The sequence below is a fragment of the Pelobates fuscus genome, chromosome 10 (assembly GCF_036172605.1).
Source record: "Pelobates fuscus isolate aPelFus1 chromosome 10, aPelFus1.pri, whole genome shotgun sequence".
NCBI lineage: Eukaryota > Metazoa > Chordata > Amphibia > Anura > Pelobatidae > Pelobates > Pelobates fuscus.
The window spans coordinates 24,531,772-24,551,044 of NC_086326.1; the positions used below are offsets into that span (position 1 = coordinate 24,531,772).

Genomic DNA, 19,273 nt, shown 5'->3' on the forward strand with positions numbered 1-19,273 from the left:
ATATGGTGGTCTAGACCGCATTGAGGGTCCCATTTGCAGGCCTTTAAAGTCCAGGAAAAAAATTTAAATAGATTTTGGGAATTTAGTAGAATAATAGATCATGTTAGGGGTGCATGCAAATGTGGTTAGAAAGGTGCTTTCTTACATTTATTTGTTTTGTATTTCTTGTTCAGTTTGGATTTCGATGGCGGACAGAAAAAGAAGTGGTCTCTGGAAAAGGTAACATTTTACTGAAAACCTTCAATCGTTCTAGTGTATGCCTTGGTGCAGAAATTGATTCAAGTTTGCGGGCTGTATCTTTACCTTGAAATTTATTTTAAAATGTTTCAAGTATATTCTGTGTTAAAAAAAATACTTTCTTAAACTAAATATCGAAAGCCTCAACTATTTATTTTTAGTTCTGTTTTGTGACTATATATGGAAGCATTTTCCCGTTTTTTTGTTTTTTTAAATCTGCTTTTTTTTTTTAAAACACAAAACATAACAGTGAAAGTTAATTGCTACCATTAATGCTGGAACTTGGTACCTACAATGCATTATAACTAGCTACTATATTACTTGATCACTAGAGGGCACTGTTAAATTACTATATTTCATAGACGATGTTTCTCTCCCCCACAGAAGACCTTTACAGCGTTATTTACTAAGGTGAGGATTCAAAGTGAATTTCAAATTTAAGGCCAGATTAGCTCATCTAAAAGTTTTGAAATTCACTTTGAATTCTTCTGTTTAGTGGTAACTCTGTTTGACTATAACACAGTTATTTACACACATCTTTGTTAACACTGAGGATTTTTAATGTTGAAACTATGTAAAACATCTATATATATTAAACTGATCGAAAAAGTGCACAATTCCATGCAAAGTGAGCATTTTATAGGCAATACAATTTTGTCTAAATATTGTGTTATATAAATGGTCAGTAGATGTATTTGTAATTATTAATTGGCATATGTGTTTGTAAGTCAAGTAGGGTACCATCACAGCCTATGTTGCTATGAGATGGTGTGGCTAGAAGTAGATGGTGTATGTTGTGTGCTGGAAATTGATGAGTTGCAAGGAATCTGCCACCTTAACAATCCAATTTTCTAAGGAATAAGGCAGTGGTGCAGCTTTTCAAATGAGGAAGAGATCCCCTGTGATTTTTGGAGAAGTGTGTTTGCTTGGCAATAGTTGATAAACTTTGTTGTTCTTGGTTTCTGTTTATGATTGCCTTTTTGTGAGCAGGTACATGACCATACCTACTGCACATACAGAATATATATCACAGTTGCATAGTTGCATAAAAATCTGTTAACACAACTAATCAATTGTGTTGGATGTAGGGAATGCCTTGTGAGCATGACAGGTCCACCTCCTTACATGTGTTTCTTCCTGAAAGCTGAGCTGAACTTAATTGTGGCTGCTTACGTTCTGATCAGAAAGACAGACCAACCACTGCTTGAAATGTAATGGTTTAGCTCCAAATATGAGCTATTTGTGATACCGATATAAAGTCACTCTGAACACGTTTAGGCCTCACCGGCAACTCAACCTGGAACTTGCGTTTGTGTTTGAAAGTTGGGCTGCATCTCAGTTTTGGCTTTCTAAAGTAGAAAACCATCAACTGTACTACATTCCCAAGAACTCTTCAATGTGCCCGTAAAGCTCCGTTTATGGTATTAGCTGAGAACTGCTCTAGAAAGTAAAGTGAACGTACTGATTGGCCAAGTTACCTCCTGGTGTGGGAGAATTCGCTGCAGACCCTCTAAAGTTTGGAGTGTTTTTTTTGTGTTTTTTTTTTTTAAGCAAATTATGGAAAATGTTGGTATCGCTGAATGCATTAACTATTAGACTTGTGCACAAATTCTTTTCAACTGGTACAAGCAAATCGGATTCCTTTTAATCTATTCCCAAACTATTAAGTCTGTCCAGGATTTATCTAAAAAATCTTTATAATGAATAATACTCCAGGGGGTTCTTTTGTGTGATCATAGAGTAAAAGGAATGCCATTGGTTTGTACCAGCTGAAAAGAATTTGTGCACACGTCTATTATTTCAACAATGCTAAAACAATGAATGGATTCCCTCTAGTTAGGAGGTTGGTGTGCCTTTAACTATGGCTACTTGTTATGAACCATTACTGTGGCATTAGGTTTATTTTCCTGGAATGCACTGACATATTATGACAAGGAATACTAAGTTTGTGGCTTTTCTCCTTATGGTTTGTTCTATTTATTTTTGCTTGCATCAATTCTTCTGGCAGATTTCCACTTGCCTAAACAGCAAGCAAAGGTATATGAAGGATGGTTTTATGGCATTCCCTCCCCCGCCATGAAGCTCTGAGATTACTTAGGATTCTGGGATTAGTATGAGTTTCTTGTATAAAAAAAAGAAAAGGGACTTTAGTAACGAAGCTAAATTACGGTCCGTAATCTTATCTAAAGCCACAATTCAGGTTTTTCTGGCAATGGATATATATATCGATTTGTTTAGACTATGCAATTGAAGTTGGATATTTAATAAACCTTTATTGAGAGAACAATGCAGAGTATGTCATTTTACTTATTGTTTCTCTAGAACAGATGAAAAAGGTAATTCTATATTCAGCCATTTATTTCCATCTTTTATCAAATGTCGCTATGTAAGTGACTAAATGACGATCGTTCTTATTTTCCAGTGGCTTATTTTCCTCTCTTCTCTGAATCTTGAAAGTTCCTTTTAAGTTAACAAAATCCTACATGCTAGATTGTATGCGATGTATTGAGATGTCCCAGACAGACGCACTCTGCTCATTAAACACCTGTGTAAGGGGGCTTGTTGACCCTAATGAGATGAGATCTGTGACTGAATCATCAGTGTCCGTGAAGACGTTGAATACTTGCCAGAGGATTTACTTGAATCCACCAGGTATCAACGTATGACTTTTAGACGACGTTCTAGAAGAGAATGTGAATTCTCATTGGCGTTATGTTTTTTTGTTTTATTTTAATCAAAATTTTTAGCATTGATTAAAAAAATATATAGGTTTTTGTGTGGTTTTTATTGAATGGGGAAGAAAACTGATATGTAGATTTAACAATTGCTTTGCAACCCAATTCTAGAAAAAAACTTTTTGTCAAACACAATTTGTAAAACCCTTTATTAACCCTTTGTGCGTGTGCGCAGGCGCGTGCCTGTGCACTGATTAAACCTCCTTATTCAATCCTGTCTATGCTACAGGTTTTGCAAGTGTTTAAATTATTCTCTATGTTGATAAATTCTGTTTAGGCTAAATCTGAAACTGTGTCAGCTAATTAGTCTGCTATTTAGAATAATTGAAATGCCTACATGCCTGTTTCAGACCATGTTGCATTCTAAGATTGAGCCTTAACCATTGTCAGTAGTGTAAACTTAATAAAATAGCTCTATTTTATGGATGTATATATTTGTAACCTGTAGAAAGAACATTAAATAATATGTTGCCTATATATTCAATGGAAATGGGAATATCAAAATATTCTACCATTCCACTTTTGCATGACAGGTGCACTTTAAGTGGACTTGTAATTTTCTGACCACATCATTTTAATACCGTGTTTTCATGAAAAAGTCAGTGGCTTCTCAGGCAAGCATATGTTGAGGAGGGGAGGCTTGCGGGAAAGATATTAGCAAGGCGCACGTTAGCAGCTTAGGATGAAGCACTTTGAGGCTAATCTCACACAAACTGCTGCAAATTCCCTGTACACGTACCTGCTGGCAGATTCTTTGTGTTGGTAGAGGCAATATTCATTATTTTAAAGGGCCACATAGCTTAAATGGAAACTGTATCCAGAAATGTGTGTAGCATTATTTGTTTAAAAAAAGAATTATGTAAAATTGTAAATATCCCTAAAAAAAAAAAAAAAAAGGTAAGCATAATGGGAAATGTATCTGGCAGTTTGATTGGTTAGATAGGACTGTATAGCTTTGATTAGCATCTCTCCTTAATTTTTAAATACCACGTATTTATAGGACAATTGTCACTTTAAAAATGTTTTATGAAAATGATATTTCCATTCTGAATTGAAATCGATTTTTTTAAATGTAGGTATATGTAAAAAAATGTTTGTTTTCCCTGATTCTGTGTGTGCAGGGTGTGAAGCAGAGAAGGTAATAGAGCCTGGTGGTTTTCTAATACTGTCTGACCAAAGGTGCATGTATATGACTGAAGGCCCCTGTCATGTACTTAAATGAACACTATAGTCACCAGAACAACTACAGCTTATTGTATTTGTTCTGGTGAGTATAATCATTCCCTGCAGGATTCTTGCAATAAACACTGTCTTTTCAGAGAAAATGCAGTGTTTACATTACAGCTTAGGGATAACTCCACTGGCCACTCTTCAGATGGCTATTAGACGTGCTTCCTGAGGAGGTGCTGCACACCTCCCTCTGCATGGAGACACTGAACTTTCCTCATAGAGATAGATTGATTCCATACATCTCTATAAGGAGATGCTGATTGGCCAGGGCTGTGTTTGGTTTGTGCTGGTTCTGCCCCTGATATGCCTCCTTGGCAATTCTTTCCTATGGGAAAGCATTGTGAATGGCTCAAATCACTTCTGATGATGTCAGCCAACTGGCAGATGAGGGGCAGTGTCAGCAGCTGCAGACTTGAAAAGTAAGATTTTACTATATTTAGGGGATTCAGGGGGGCTAGATGGGGGTTTTAACACTATAGGGAGTGTTTATGTTCCATAAATGATTGTGTTCCTTTAAGGTAGGTTTGCGAATTTCCTCATTCTTTTTACATATACTTCATCTAAAAAAATCAAATTCAAAACCTAGGATTACTATATTTAAAAAAAAATATTTGTGAGGATTTTTAAATCCATCACAAAATTCCTCACTGTTTAGTGCAGATTTTAATTAAATGTCCATGAAAACATGTTTTAAGATTGTAATGTGTATAACTGATAATCTATTTTATGATGTGTATATATTACATCTCTTATTATATTATTTTATAGTTTCCTCTGTACTTCCTTAAAGGAACACTATAGTGTCATGAACACAAACCTGTATTTCTGACACTATAGTGGTAAAAGCTTTCTGCAGGTCCCCTGCCCACCTTGCATCCATTTGAAAAGGTATTGCACTCACCTTTTTTCCATTGCCGTGGCTGGCCGCGCCTGTCTACATCTCCGTGGCTTGATGATCTCAGCCAATTCAATGCTTTCCCATAGGAAATAATTGGAAGGCTATTATGCATGCGCCAATGAGTATCTCCACATAGAGATTAATTGAATCAATGCATCTCTATGTGGAATGTTCAGCTCTGCATGGAGACAATAAACGTCAATTCTACAATGACACAGTAAGCACCTCTAGTGGCTGCCACTAGAGGTGTTAGTAGGCACCAATGTAAACACTGCTGTTTTACTGTGAAAAGGTGTTGTTTACATTGAAAAGCCTATAGGGAAATATAGTTTACATATGAAGCCTATAGTTTACATTAAGCTGTAGTTGTTCTAGTGACTATAGTTTCCCTTAATGACTTCTAAATGCATAAATCCCGGCATTGTGGTATGGAGCCAGGGCTGGTGGGTCCATTGCTGAGAAGTTTGGATATTCGAATGACCAGCTGAGATCCACCTTAATTTATTTATATAAACCCTTTTACATACTTCATTGCAGTTTAAGCATACATTAATGTCTGTTGTATTCATACAGAGCTTTGTGATGTGCTGATATGTCCCACTCATAGGTGTATTTTGAGTATAATTGGGGGATCAGTAAACACAGACTCCACACATTGCTGTGAGTTTAATCATCACACATTGTCAAAAACACTAACCCTAAACGCAAATGATTTTTAAAAAAAATAATTTCTTCAAAATAAGCCAGTTTTTAATACTGCATCCTTTGTCTTGCTACGGTTTACTAAAATTCTTGGTTGGCTATTATTCTCTTGCGAATTGCAATGGCATGCTCTCTCTAATTACACAGCAGTAATGTTCTGTAACACAAACCTTTGAGACCTTGGAAATGTACTCAAATCAAAATGTGCCGGGGGAACAATTCTAGTGAAAAGATGAGTATTTAAAACGATTTAGCTTTGCCAAAAGGTAAAAAAATAAAAAAAATTCTCTAACCTCAAATGCCCCAAACTAGGGATGTTTTCAGGTTAATGTAACCTAACATGTTTTTCTGAGGCCAACAAAGATACCAGACTTTTTAATTAGGTCAGAGTTTTCTACCAGAAGCCCCGCTGGATTGACTTCGGAAGAGAGGATTTCTTGCTAAACAATATCCTCATTTCATTATTGATAACTGAAATATCACGCTGTCTTAATCTATAGTTTATGTCCAATATTACATTTAAGCTTGATTGTAGAAACTCAAATGAATAATTGCATTTATAATCTCATTAATGTAATATTTAATTGTTTTATGTACGCAACAGGTCAGTTTTGCTGTGGAAACAAACGATGTGATGAAAAAGAAGGTCTTAAAAGCTGGGAGGTGAATTTTGGTTACGTTGAACATGGCGAAAAGAAGAACGCACTTGTTAAATTGAGTATGTGTATAAGGCAAGCTAGTTTTCAGTTTGGCTAATTAGATTATTTAATTTATTTTTTAAATTTATTTATTTTAACTCCTTCTAACCTTTCTCCCCCCCCCAGTTCTACTCTTGAATCTTGCCTTGTTTAAATATAGGAACTATTTTTGATAGGGCCTTAGTCCCCGCCACCTTTTCCATTGATTTATGTGCTCCTACCATTTCAGAGATGATTGTTTACTAATGATTGGTTAAATTAGAAGGTTTGTTTAGCTAGAAAGCATATTGTTACAGCCAATGGACAAGGAGTCAGGATGTTAACGTCAGTATAGCTGTCTTAAAATCATAACAAAGCACTTTATTATTGACAAAGAGAATGGTGGTTTTCTATAACATCCAATGAACATATTATATCTAACCATTTGGCTCACTCCTAAGGATTGTTTTTAGCCAATTAACCAAAAGCCTAGCCCATGATGCTAAATGTTATAGTTATAAGTGACATATTTTACAATGCACTCTATTAAACATGGGTCAAATCCAGCTCGGAGTGTCCTTTTAATACTCTACTAAATAATCTGGAAACTCTCTTGTACTAGTTGATTTTGTCATTGATTTCTCTCTCTGTCATTTTATATACAGGGCTTTGTCCTGAGTGTTCGTACAGACTGAATTTCCATCACAGGTAGGTCAGGCCTACAGTAATGTCCTGCATTTAGCCACCAACACTGTAACACTGGGAGCAGACTGGGTTGTCATAAAAAATAAGTATAAATTGACAGAAAATACAATTCTTAGTTCTAAGAAAAGACAGTTTGTTTATTTTTGAAGGACAGTTTCAAGTGACAGCTACTTTGAGACGTTTTTTTTTTTACGAATCTTCTTTTCATGTATTTGTCTTTATTGATCTATAATAGATATATTTATAATCGTATCAATTCAATATATCAATATATTTATAATGTTTTATATATATATATATATATATATATATATATATATATATATATATATATATAATGTTCATCAGTTCCCTAACCAGGATCAAGGCTGCACTCCCAACACAGATGTCCTTGAAGCAAAAGGGATCCAGCATGCACAAACTCACAAAATAAAATTATTAGGAAGGAACCCAACAGCAACGTTTCAGTAAGGGCTTTTCTCAAGCCTGAAACATTGCTTGTGGCTTCCTAATAAAATAGCTTTTTTGGGGACTTTGTGTGTGCTGATCCTTTTTGCTTCATGTACATTTATAGTGTGAAATATTGTGGCTCAGATACAGAAAATAAAATGACCGTAACCTTCAGAAGCACATGGCATTTTCTTCACAGATCGGGAAATTTGTCTATTAAAGTAAAAATAAAGTTTAGTGTCACGTAATCTGTATTGATTCGAATTTAAAGGAGGAAAGAAAGCCAACCAAAGAAAAGGAATATGCAAGATGAAAAAGGAGAACCTTCAAATAAAAGACCCAAAATTTCCAATTCTCATAAGAAGAAGAAAAAGAAGTACAAAGGTAATAACTTAAAGTAGGGCTATGCATTACACAAGGAATCGATAGAAACTAACAAAGGAGTCAGTGGCACATTAATAAATTGGTAATTGTACTTCCTTCCATTAGTTAATGTTCCATTTCAGGCGGCCAGCTCTTTGTAATCCTCATTGTGACTCACTCGTGACTTCCACGTTCAGTGTAAATTCAGACTTTGTCCTGCAATCTTAAAAAAACTAAATTCTTTGTTTTACTAAAGCACAGTTGTTGAAGTCAGTTTTAAACTTTGCATTCTGAGCAACTTTGTATTATAGTAACTTTATTTAAAAATAATTTAAATTATTTAAATAGCATCGTTGTTTGACCATTTAAAATTAGTTTGATTTAATGTTAAATAGCATAGTTGCTGATGTGGGAAATAAATTGTGTTATTACCAGGTAGGAAACCTATATCAGAATATAATTATTAGGGTTGGTGGACTGCGTGTAGCAATTGCTCCACATCTGCATTTAAAACAAGTCACAGGGCTTTAGAACTGCCAGCCCGATCACATTCCACATCTGGCTATACTTGTAGTTACTGGAGTGAGCAGGATTTGGTGGTAACTGGATTGTTGGTCAATTTTAAATTAGCTTTTGTAACTTATTTTTTTTTTTCCCTCCCTGCAGCATCATCTTTAGATAAGAAAGACGAATCAACAGAAAGTGGTAAAAATAATTGTTTGGTTTGCAGATCTCAATTCCTTCCCATCTGTCTTCTGTCTTTCTTCTGTATTTGTAGTAAGAGAGAGAACTAGCCCCTATATTTGATATAGTTCTGTTTTATGGCCTTCATTAACTATAGTGAATTTCAACCAATTTAAGGGACCAAAATGATCCATTTCTCATGGCCTATTTTAATTAATGCTATGCTAACAACATAGAGGTAACCCCTAACGCAATTAAGAAAACAAAAATAGGAATAAAATGTTTTTTATATGCCAGCAATTTCTTTTTCACAATGTCTAGTTCAAACTGTGATATAAAGTACATGTAATTTTACTCCTTTCCCTTTCATCATTTGAAAACAAGGATGATGAACAAAAAAGTGCACCCTCCTACAATTTAGAGACAGATTTGTTAAGAGATGTGTTCTCTCCCTTTCTGAGTATCTGGATCTCTTTTAGACACAGACGAGGAGGAAGAAGATGGTAAATCTGATGCGGACTACTGGAAGGGCCCCCAGCAAGAGCCTGACGAAAAATCCCGGTTAGTGGCAGCATACAGAACTTTCACATGCTTTCCTCTATCAAATAAGTTTATATATTCAGATAACAAAGCTTTTATTGTTCTGGCGTGGACACGTTGAGTGTATTTGTCATTCTTGCCCAATACATTATGTCAACATTTAAACACAAAAGATTCTAGGTGGAGGCTTGTAATATATAAACTATAACTTCCTTCTGAGTCATAAATTTTATTATTGGCTAACAATCACTATTGGGTTCTTAAAAGGCAATAACCAAATTCTACCCAAGCCCATGCAGTATCAGCTTGTTTTGTTGTATATTAATTGTATTTGTATGTGTCATTTTTGTTTCTTTGTGTTTTGCAGGGAAGAGGAGTTCGATGAATACTTTAAAGATATGTTTCTGTAACTTTTGGGTCTAACTGCAATATTAAAGCTTGCATTTTTTTATTTCTTCTTTATTTTTCTTTCAAAATGATCACAGCAGTGATGTGAATAATAGAACTTTCTTTTATAGAGTGGATCTATTTTACTGTTTTTTTAATAGGGATGCACATTGTTCTCACATAAATTCAGCTTGGAAAACCGCTGTACTTACTACACTAAATAAATTTGGTTAGTCACCAAAGTTTGAAAGTTTGAACCAAAATATTCAGCTTGGAAAACCGCTGTACTTACTACACTTAATAAATCTGGTTAGTCACCAAAGTTTGAACCAAAATATAGGCTAATATAGTCAAATCGAAAACATTTGCTATTGACAATTTTTGAAGTTTGGCTATATTTTTGTAACGTTTTAAATTCACTTTGAAGTCAATATGAATTCCTGTCAAGTCGCACATTATTATTTGTGAAATGTCACTTTTTGGATAGTTTCTAATGTGCTGCTGTATGTCATTGAGGTTGGTTTTCCAAGTAATCTAGTGTTGGAAACCTCGAAAAAAAAAATCCCAATACTGCATTGTGCGACAATCTTAAAAGAGCTAGCCGGCCTTTTTTTGTTTTGTTTTTAGAAAGTAGCTGTGGTTTCACTGGTGCATGCACGCAATTGTATATAACTGTGCTATAACAATAGAACACAAATAATGATTAGTTTTAGATGATGAATTTAAAAATTCTCATAACAAATGTCACAGATTGAAGATGGCTCAGAGAGCAAAATAGCTTCTAAGGAGAACTTGAGGCTAATTCTTTTACATCTCAAAATCTCTAGTAAACGCAAATCCAATATAGCACAAGCAGCTTATGTTTATACAACCAGAGTAGAGCTACTTCTGCATATGTAGCCTCTTTATATGGGAAAATATCAGACCTTAGCGGTTTCTGAAATTATAGTCTGTTTAAAACAAATGTTCTATGTTGCATTTAACAAATCGCTGCTACTTTTAAGTATAAATCTGCCATATCCAAAGGTCTGTGCTTACTTACTTTATACAAACAGTTACAGTGTTTTCAAACATTTATGTGAAGATTCACTGTGTAAAAGTGAAAGATGTTTAACCCCTTAAGGACACATGACATGTGTGACATGTCATGATTCCCTTTTATTCCAGAAGTTTGGTCCTTAAGGGGTTAAGAAAATCTCCTGATCTTGAAACTGATGTAAAACCAGCACATTTATCTCAAATTATATCCACTTCCACTATTTTTTTTACAAGCATTGCCAGGTTTGCTTAACTCTATTTTTCAATTAGAATAGCATTTTGTTTTTCTGCTGTTTATTTCTCATCGAGTTCTTAAACCCTTAGAATTTAATTTGCAATCTGTTCCCTGTTCATGTCCCAGGAAGCAGTGCCAGTGCTACCATTATAGCACCAGCTCTCAAGGGAACCCCTGCAGCTGCACTGGCTGGTGGGAGATCTAAAGATCTCCCTGATTGGCCTACCGCTGCTTCCCCAATTGATTTTAGCACCAGGTCTGCATTTTCAGTGAGTGCAGAGCATTGCCGATGCTCCCTGGCAGTCGCAGTGTGTGTGTGTGTGTATGTGTGTATGTATGCGTGTATATACGCACATACACGCACTGGCCAAGCCTGACAACGTGGGGGTAGACACGGAACAGAAGACTACAGTGGTGGTGGATGTGGCAATAACTAGCGACTATAACATCAGGAAGATGGACAAATACCAAGGACTGAAAGAACAGCTAGAAAGGATGTGGAAAGTGAAGGCAGTAGTAGTCGCAGTTTTGATAGTGGCTTTAAAAAAATTCCAGGTGGGACATCTGAGATCGCTGTCCAGAAGAGTGAGTTCTAGGAACAGCTAAGATACTGCTCAGACTCCCTGCCTTTTTATATAGAGATTTTATGAGATTAAAAAAATTATATATATATATATTTATTTTTTTCTCCTATATCATCCTGTATGAGAATATATAGGATAATATATAGTAGAATATATAGTAAAATTTACCATAAATCCAGCACTGGACAATGTTCGCCTCGCTTTCTTTCCACACATTGCCGGCATGCCGCGTCATCTGTGGTTCAGTCAAATGAACCGTTTGATTGGACTGTTTCAATGGCTCAGAACGCTAGATATTCTGACTCCTTCCACCATGATGATTGCTAATAGCAGAAGTGGTAATGGTGGGTGCAAAATGTTTGGTAGTGAAAGTGTTATTGTCATTGTGTTCTGTTTATCTTGATTACGGTTTTAAATGCAGCCTTCACTTTCACTATGCTACAAAATCCCTAATTCTGTGTGTAGTTAATGTAGAGTCAAAACAATTGTGTGATTTCAGACTGAGCTGTACCATAAAGTAACATTTTAACTGTCATATGTGTAATGAGTACCCTATTTTCAGTTTGCTTGTACTATATATGGATAAAAAGTATTCAAACTACAGAAAACAACACATAATTTGAATAGAACATTAGCCTCGAAAATGCATATAGCTTTATACATACCTTAGCCTTATACGTTAAGGTATCACTATTCATTAAAGAATGATTTTGAACAGATGTAGGTTCTATATCTCCAAGACTTGCATTTAATCATCTTCCTTACGTCATGCCTAGTTTCACAACCTTTAATGGTTGACTGCCATCAGAGCACATCAACATCACCTTGTTTTGCTTTTTCTCTAGACCACATCCATTTGTTCCAACTAAAGACACCCATTTCTTGTCAACTCCTCAGAAATTGTTTTAATTTCGATGTTTCGTGTATGCAAAGTATTGTACTAGCCTCTTATCGTTGTGTCAGTATTTTATTATAGACATCCAATATATATATTTATAAATTAGACAACATTACTAATCACTATATTTTAAAATCTTCTTAACCTATGTCAATGTTGTCATTTGAGGACATTCTCTTGTTGCATAACTCATCCTCGTTTCAGCTGGGAATGCAGAGTTGTTGTCTACAAAACTGTACATGTTTTTGATTTTTCTCCTCCGCAGTCTCCTCCAACTTGCTCGGGGCCTAATAAAAAAACAGGGGAAGAATGTTAATAACAGGCAAGGGATGCTGGTTGTACTTTCTAGCTTTTTAAAACGTCTCCATGTTCTCTGATTTATGAGCACAGTTCCTAAATCAGAATGTGTATTATAAGTCAGCTACTGTTCTAAAGTCCATTCCTTTAGCCTGTTGTGCATTCCTCATCCACTAGAATGTTAAACAAATCACTAACTACTCATAAACACATATTGCTGTATTGATTTAAATCCTGACCAACAAATCTAAGCTGTGTTTGGAAAGTTTCAGCTGTTTTACTAGAAAATTGAGTCAAAAAGGTTAATAATATGAAGGTGGTCGGTAGCTATGCAAACTTAGTCTCAGAAGCATTTTATGGGGGCTGTTTAGCATTACAGAAATTGTTTTAAATATACTTACCTTGGTGTCCCTCTTATGCATCAAATACCTACAACACCATTTTCACACAAAATAAACAAGTTTGTCGGCCAATTCTAGTCCTCTGGGTTTCTGTGGGTGAGCTGTACATTTGCTATAAACCACTGCATAGTAGGAGGATTATGGGAAACGTGTGCAAGACTACTGCACAACACAGCAACTCACAACTCTATAATGCATATTGAATTCATTAATTGAAAAGAATGAGCAATAGTCACATAAAATAATATTTTGTCCAAAGATCCTTTTACTCGTGATTTTCATTTTTAATTTTTTCATATCTATGAGAACTCTGAATATTTTTATGAGTGCTCTTATGGTTGTCAAAAAACAAAAACTATAGGGATATCCATTAATTGTGCAGAACATGTCTATCCTGTTGTGATGAGCACAACGCTCACCAAGACCTTCACAACAAAAACATTGCACAGCCTTCTACTTTTACAATTTACACTACACTGAACCCCTGATAAAAAATTTAAAAATATTGCAGGTACATGGGACACTTGTTACGCATTGCAGTTTGTTATCCCAATTCCCAGCTTTCTTAGCCATCTGTAAAATCAATGACTGCACAAACAGAATCACAAAACTACCATATTAATAAATATATATATTTTTGAGACATCCTTGTGAGATCATCCCAAATGATTGTCTTGCTTATTTCTTATACATACTTTCAGGGCCGCCATCAGAAATTGTGGGACCCCTAACACAGCTCAAGGTCTGGGCCCCCTTGTGCCCGCCTCCAAGCCCCGCCTCCAAATCCCGCCCACAGGAATACACACACACAGACACAAAAGGAAACAGACACACACATACATACTGACATACACACACAGACACATACTGACATACACACACAGACATACACACATACATGTGCATACTGACACACATACACAGACAGACATACATACACACACAGACATACATACACAGACAGACATACATACACAGACAGACATACATACTGACACACAGACAGACATACATACTGACACACAGACAGACATACATACTGACACACAGACAGACATACATACTGACATACATACACACACAGACAGACATACATACTGACACACAGACAGACATACTGACATACATACACACACAGACAGACATACATACTGACACACAGACAGACATACATACTGACACACAGACAGACATACATACTGACACACAGACAGACATACTGACATACACACACACACAGACAGACATACATACTGACACACAGACAGACAGACATACTGACAGACAGACAGACATACTGACACACAGACAGACAGACATACTGACATACCTACACAGACAGACATACATACTGACATACCTACACAGACAGACATACATACTGACACACAGACAGACATACATACTGACACACAGACAGACATACATACTGACACACAGACAGACATACATACTGACACACACACACACACACACACCTCATTTATCAGCCACCCTCCTCTTACCTTTAAGTTGCAGGAGGGTGGCTAGGGATGATGGGTGTGGATGCCTCTGCCCTCTGGTGTCCTCTCCTCCGCTCTCCTTCTGCTCTGCCTCTCCCCCCGCGTGGAGTAAGCTGGGAGGAAGTGACCGGCCGTCACTTCCTCCCAGCAGCCCTTGCGGTGTAGCCACAATTTTTCTTTTAAAGGGGCCCGGTCGCGCAATTATCCGGCCGCAGCGCTGACCGGGCCCCTGAAGATATAGGGCCCATCGGGTGGCCCTAAATGCTTGGGCCACCTGATGGGCCTTGGTGCAGATGCACCTGCGGCAGTTTTGCCGCTCCACGTGGTGGCCGGGCCCGTGACAACCATTATGGTTGTCACCCCCTGATGGCGGCCCTGCATACTTTAAAACCTTTCAGCCTGCATTCAAAACAGTAGACAAGCCAGCCTTTTTGTAGCTGAACTGCAGCCAGATGTATTGTTCATTTTACATGTAAGTTTACTTAAAGGGACACTATAGATAGCTCAATAAAGCAGCTTTGGTGTATAGATCATGCCTTTTGTTTCTGTTAATGCAGCCCTAGCCACACCTCCCCTGGCTGTGACTGACACTGCCTGCATTGAAAAAAAAGTTTTTATTTTTAATTAGATGTTTAAAGTTTTCTCATGCTCTGTAAATTGAACATTAGTTACATACAGGAGACTCCTGCAGGGTCTAGCAAGATATTAACAGAGTAGGAGATAAGACATTCTAAATTAAATAAAATGTGCAATAAAGGATGTGTAAACATTAGCTTTTTACAGGAAGTGTTTAGTAAGGCTGTGTAAGTCACATGCATGGAGGTGTGACTAGGGCTACAAAAACAAAGTGATTTCATTTCTAAATGGCAGAGAATTGAGCAGTGAGAAAGCAAGGGCATGAGCTATACACTAAAACGGCTTCATTAAGCTAAAGTTGTTTTGATGACCATAGTGTCCTTTTAAAGTAGCATTCCTCCAAAATAATTATAAAATCGGCTAGAAATGTGCTGTGGCCCAGTCCTAAATATTTGATTTACAGACTGTCGACCATCTTACACATGGCACCAAAAATGGGGCTGATAAGATTTTTGTAAATATATTAATCTGACTTGTGATATGGTACAAGAAGCACAGACCATGGAGTATTTGACAATGACAACAATACAGGGTTATTCACTAAAATGAGAATTGATATATATATATATATATATTCATTGCTACCTGTCTGCCTAAATAAATGTGCATCTGATAGATACTTTGCTTAGTTATTCACTAAACGGTGAACTTTAACAAATTAAATCTCTGTCAAAATTAAAGTAAAAAAACAAGCTCAGGCTACAGCCTCAGTTCGCCATTAATATTTATGTAATTAAAATGGTTATGGAATAACCAAGCAGATGTCTTTTACTGGTGTCTAGACTTCTGGGTTTATTGAAAGTACAGGGAGCAGTGGCGTACGTACCGCGGTCGCAGGGGTCGCAGCTGCGACCGGGCCCGGCACTCCAGGGGGCCCGGCCGCCCTGCGGCACCCCCGCAACCGGGTAGCAGCTGCCACACTTTGCGGCCCCGGCCCGTGCGGCAAACCGCCGGGGCCGCATGTCAAGGGGTCCATCGGGTGGCCCATGCTGTCAGGGCCACCCGATGGACATGGATTGTAAGGGGGCCCGGTCTGCGCTGGGCGCTTTAAGAGCGCGACCGGGCCCCCTGTGATGACATCACACGCTGGGAGGAAGTGACCGCACGTCACTCCTCCCAGCATACTGACAGCCCGCGCGGGAGGAAACTGAAAGGAGGAGGGAGTCAGAGTGGGAACTCTGACTCCCATCAGGCTGAGCCACCACTGGACCCACACATGGTAGGAAACATTTTGTGTATATGTGTCTGTGTGTATTTATGTCTGTGTATGTGTGTCTGTATGTGTGTATGTCTGTGTCTCTGTGTGTATCCATATGTGTGTCTGTGTCTGTCTGTCTCTGTGTGTGTGTGTGTGTATCTGTATGCATGTCTGTGTATGTATTATTGTGTGTCTGTGTCTCTGTGTGTGTGTATCTGTATGTATGTCTGTGTATGTATGATTGTGTGTCTGTGTGTGTGTGTGTGTGTGTATCTGTATGTATGTCTGTGTATGTATGATTGTGTGTCTGTCTCTGTGTGTGTGTGTGTGTCTGTTTCTGTATGTCTGTGTATGTGTCTATGTATGTGTCTGCGTGTGTGTCTCTGTATGTGTTTGTCGGGGGTATGTGTTTGTGTCTGTATGTATGTTTCGGGGGGGAGGGGCCCACAGTCAGGGGGAGAGTTTCACGGTAGGGGGGGGGGCCCACGGATCAGTTTCGCACCGGGGCCCCATGGAGTGTGTGTACGCCACTGACAGGGAGTGCAGAATTATTAGGCAAATGAGTATTTTGACCACATCATCCTCTTTATGCATGTTGTCTTACTCCAAGCTGTATAGGCTCGAAAGCCTACTACCAATTAAGCATATTAGGTGATGTGCATCTCTGTAATGAGAAGGGGTGTGGTCTAATGACATCAACACCCTATATCAGGTGTGCATAATTATTAGGCAACTTCCTTTCCTTTGGCAAAATGGGTCAAAAGAAGGACTTGGCAGGCTCAGAAAAGTCAAAAATAGTGAGATATCTTTCAGAGGGATGCAGCACTCTTAAAATTGCAAAGCTTCTGAAGCGTGATCATCGATCAATCAAGCGTTTCATTCAAAATAGTCAACAGGGTCGCAAGAAGTGTGTGGAGAAACCAAGGCGCAAAATAACTGCCCATGAACTGAGAAAAGTCAAGCGTGCAGCTGCCAAGATGCCACTTGCCACCAGTTTGGCCATATTTCAGAGCTGCAACATCACTGGAGTGCCCAAAAGCACAAGGTGTGCAATACTCAGAGACATGGCCAAGGTAAGAAAGGCTGAAAGACGACCACCACTGAACAAGACACACAAGCTGAAACGTCAAGATTGGGCCAAGAAATATCTCAAGACTGATTTTTCTAAGGTTTTATGGACTGATGAAATGAGAGTGAGTCTTGATGGGCCAGATGGATGGATTGGTAAAGGGCAGAGAGCTCCAGTCCGACTCAGATGCCAGCAAGGTGGAGGTGGAGTACTGGTTTGGGCTGGTATCATCAAAGATGAGCTTGTGGGGCCTTTTCGGGTTGAGGATGGAGTCAAGCTCAACTCCCAGTCCTACTGCCAGTTTCTGGAAGACACCTTCTTCAAGCAGTGGTACAGGAAGAAGTCTGCATCCTTCAAGAAAAACATGATTTTCATGCAGGACAATGCTCCATCACACGCGTCCAAGTACTCCACAGCGTGGCTGGCAAGAAAGGGTATAAAAGATGAAAATCTAATGACATGGCCTCCTTGTTCACCTGATCTGAACCCCATTGAGAACCTGTGGTCCATCATCAAATGTGAAATTTACAAGGAGGGAAAACAGTACACCTCTCTGAACAGTGTCTGGGAGGCTGTGGTTGCTGCTGCACGCAATGTTGATGGTGAACAGATCAAAACACTGACAGAATCCATGGATGGCAGGCTTTTGAGTGTCCTTGCAAAGAAAGGTGGCTATATTGGTCACTGATTTGTTTTTGTTATGTTTTTGAATGTCAGAAATGTATATTTGTGAATGTTGAGATGTTATATTGGTTTCACTGGTAAAAATAAATAATTGAAATGGGTATATATTTGTTTTTTGTTAAGTTGCCTAATAATTATGCACAGTAATAGTCACCTGCACACACAGATATCCCCCTAAAATAGCTATAACTAAAAACAAACTAAAAACTACTTCCAAAAATATTCAACTTTGATATTAATGAGTTTTTTGGGTTCATTGAGAACATGGTTGTTGTTCAATAATAAAATTAATCCTCAAAAATACAACTTGCCTAATAATTCTGCACTCCCTGTATAATCAGGTCGTTGGTATAAGCTGGGCTCATTTCTGAACGAAGTGTGAATGTGAGGTTGTATCATAGATTATTGCATTTTAAGTGGTATAATTTTTGCTGCTATGAATCGAACTTGAGTCCAGTCATAGATTCTAAATTTGATTTGTAGTTTGAAACTTTCTACACTTCCCACTGAGCTGTACACATGTGGAATTATATTTTAGAATAATCTGTCCCCAGTCTAAAGTCCCTGGACACATCTGTTCCATTCTGTCATCATTCCAAAAGCAGATGCAATCTTTGTTAATATGTAACTCTTGTTCTGGGCTGGCTAATGATGCACCAACAAAGAAGCTTTGTTACACCTTTGGCAGCAGAGCGGTTAAATTCAGTATGTCCAGCGTTGCATAGCAAAACGCTGCACATACAGACTCAACATCAAATCACTGAATTGGTCATAGTGCTTTTAGTAATTTTTTTAAAACTTGGCTTAACTCATGATATTGAGGAATCATTAGTTAGCATTGCTTGCTCATCTTGTCAAGTAAAAAGAAGTGGTTGTGCTGGGAATTATTACGGTTAGAAAATTTTTTCAGGTTTTTTTAGGTTTCGAATTTGCTAAGCGTCTAGTGGTCTGCTAAAGTGAAGAAAAAAACAATATTATAAAGTGGAGCACTTTAAAATTAACCCAACCTCATTTGTCTGCACAGTATATAAAATTCAGAAATACTATAAGCTGGCAGATCTCTTCAGGCTAAAAATAAACAAAACTTACTCCAAGAGATTACATTTCCCTCCTACAGCCGATG

The 19,273-nt window shown here is 37.7% G+C and overlaps 2 protein-coding genes across 3 annotated transcripts in view; one reads left to right on the forward strand and one right to left on the reverse strand.

Moving 5' to 3' along the window:
- The window catches only part of LOC134575739 (protein FRA10AC1), a 30,993-nt gene extending 21,321 nt beyond the window's left edge, over nt 1-9,672 (forward strand). The window contains exons 8-14 of the mRNA XM_063435126.1: nt 174-219; nt 6,407-6,520; nt 7,145-7,187; nt 7,906-8,018; nt 8,664-8,702; nt 9,161-9,242; nt 9,589-9,672. Coding sequence (XP_063291196.1) covers nt 174-219; nt 6,407-6,520; nt 7,145-7,187; nt 7,906-8,018; nt 8,664-8,702; nt 9,161-9,242; nt 9,589-9,631 — 480 coding nt within the window. The 3' untranslated portion in view covers nt 9,632-9,672. The remainder of the gene's footprint in view (nt 1-173; nt 220-6,406; nt 6,521-7,144; nt 7,188-7,905; nt 8,019-8,663; nt 8,703-9,160; nt 9,243-9,588) is intronic.
- A 2,756-nt stretch (nt 9,673-12,428) lies between these two features.
- Nucleotides 12,429-19,273, reverse strand: part of PDE6C (phosphodiesterase 6C) — an 87,005-nt gene continuing 80,160 nt past the window's right edge. The window contains exon 22 of one of the 2 annotated variants that reach the window (XM_063434911.1): nt 12,429-12,638. In XM_063434911.1, coding sequence (XP_063290981.1) covers nt 12,509-12,638 — 130 coding nt within the window. In that variant the 3' untranslated portion in view covers nt 12,429-12,508. Of the gene's footprint in view, nt 12,651-19,273 lie in introns of both variants that reach the window. The other variant, XM_063434912.1, reaches the window with a different exon arrangement.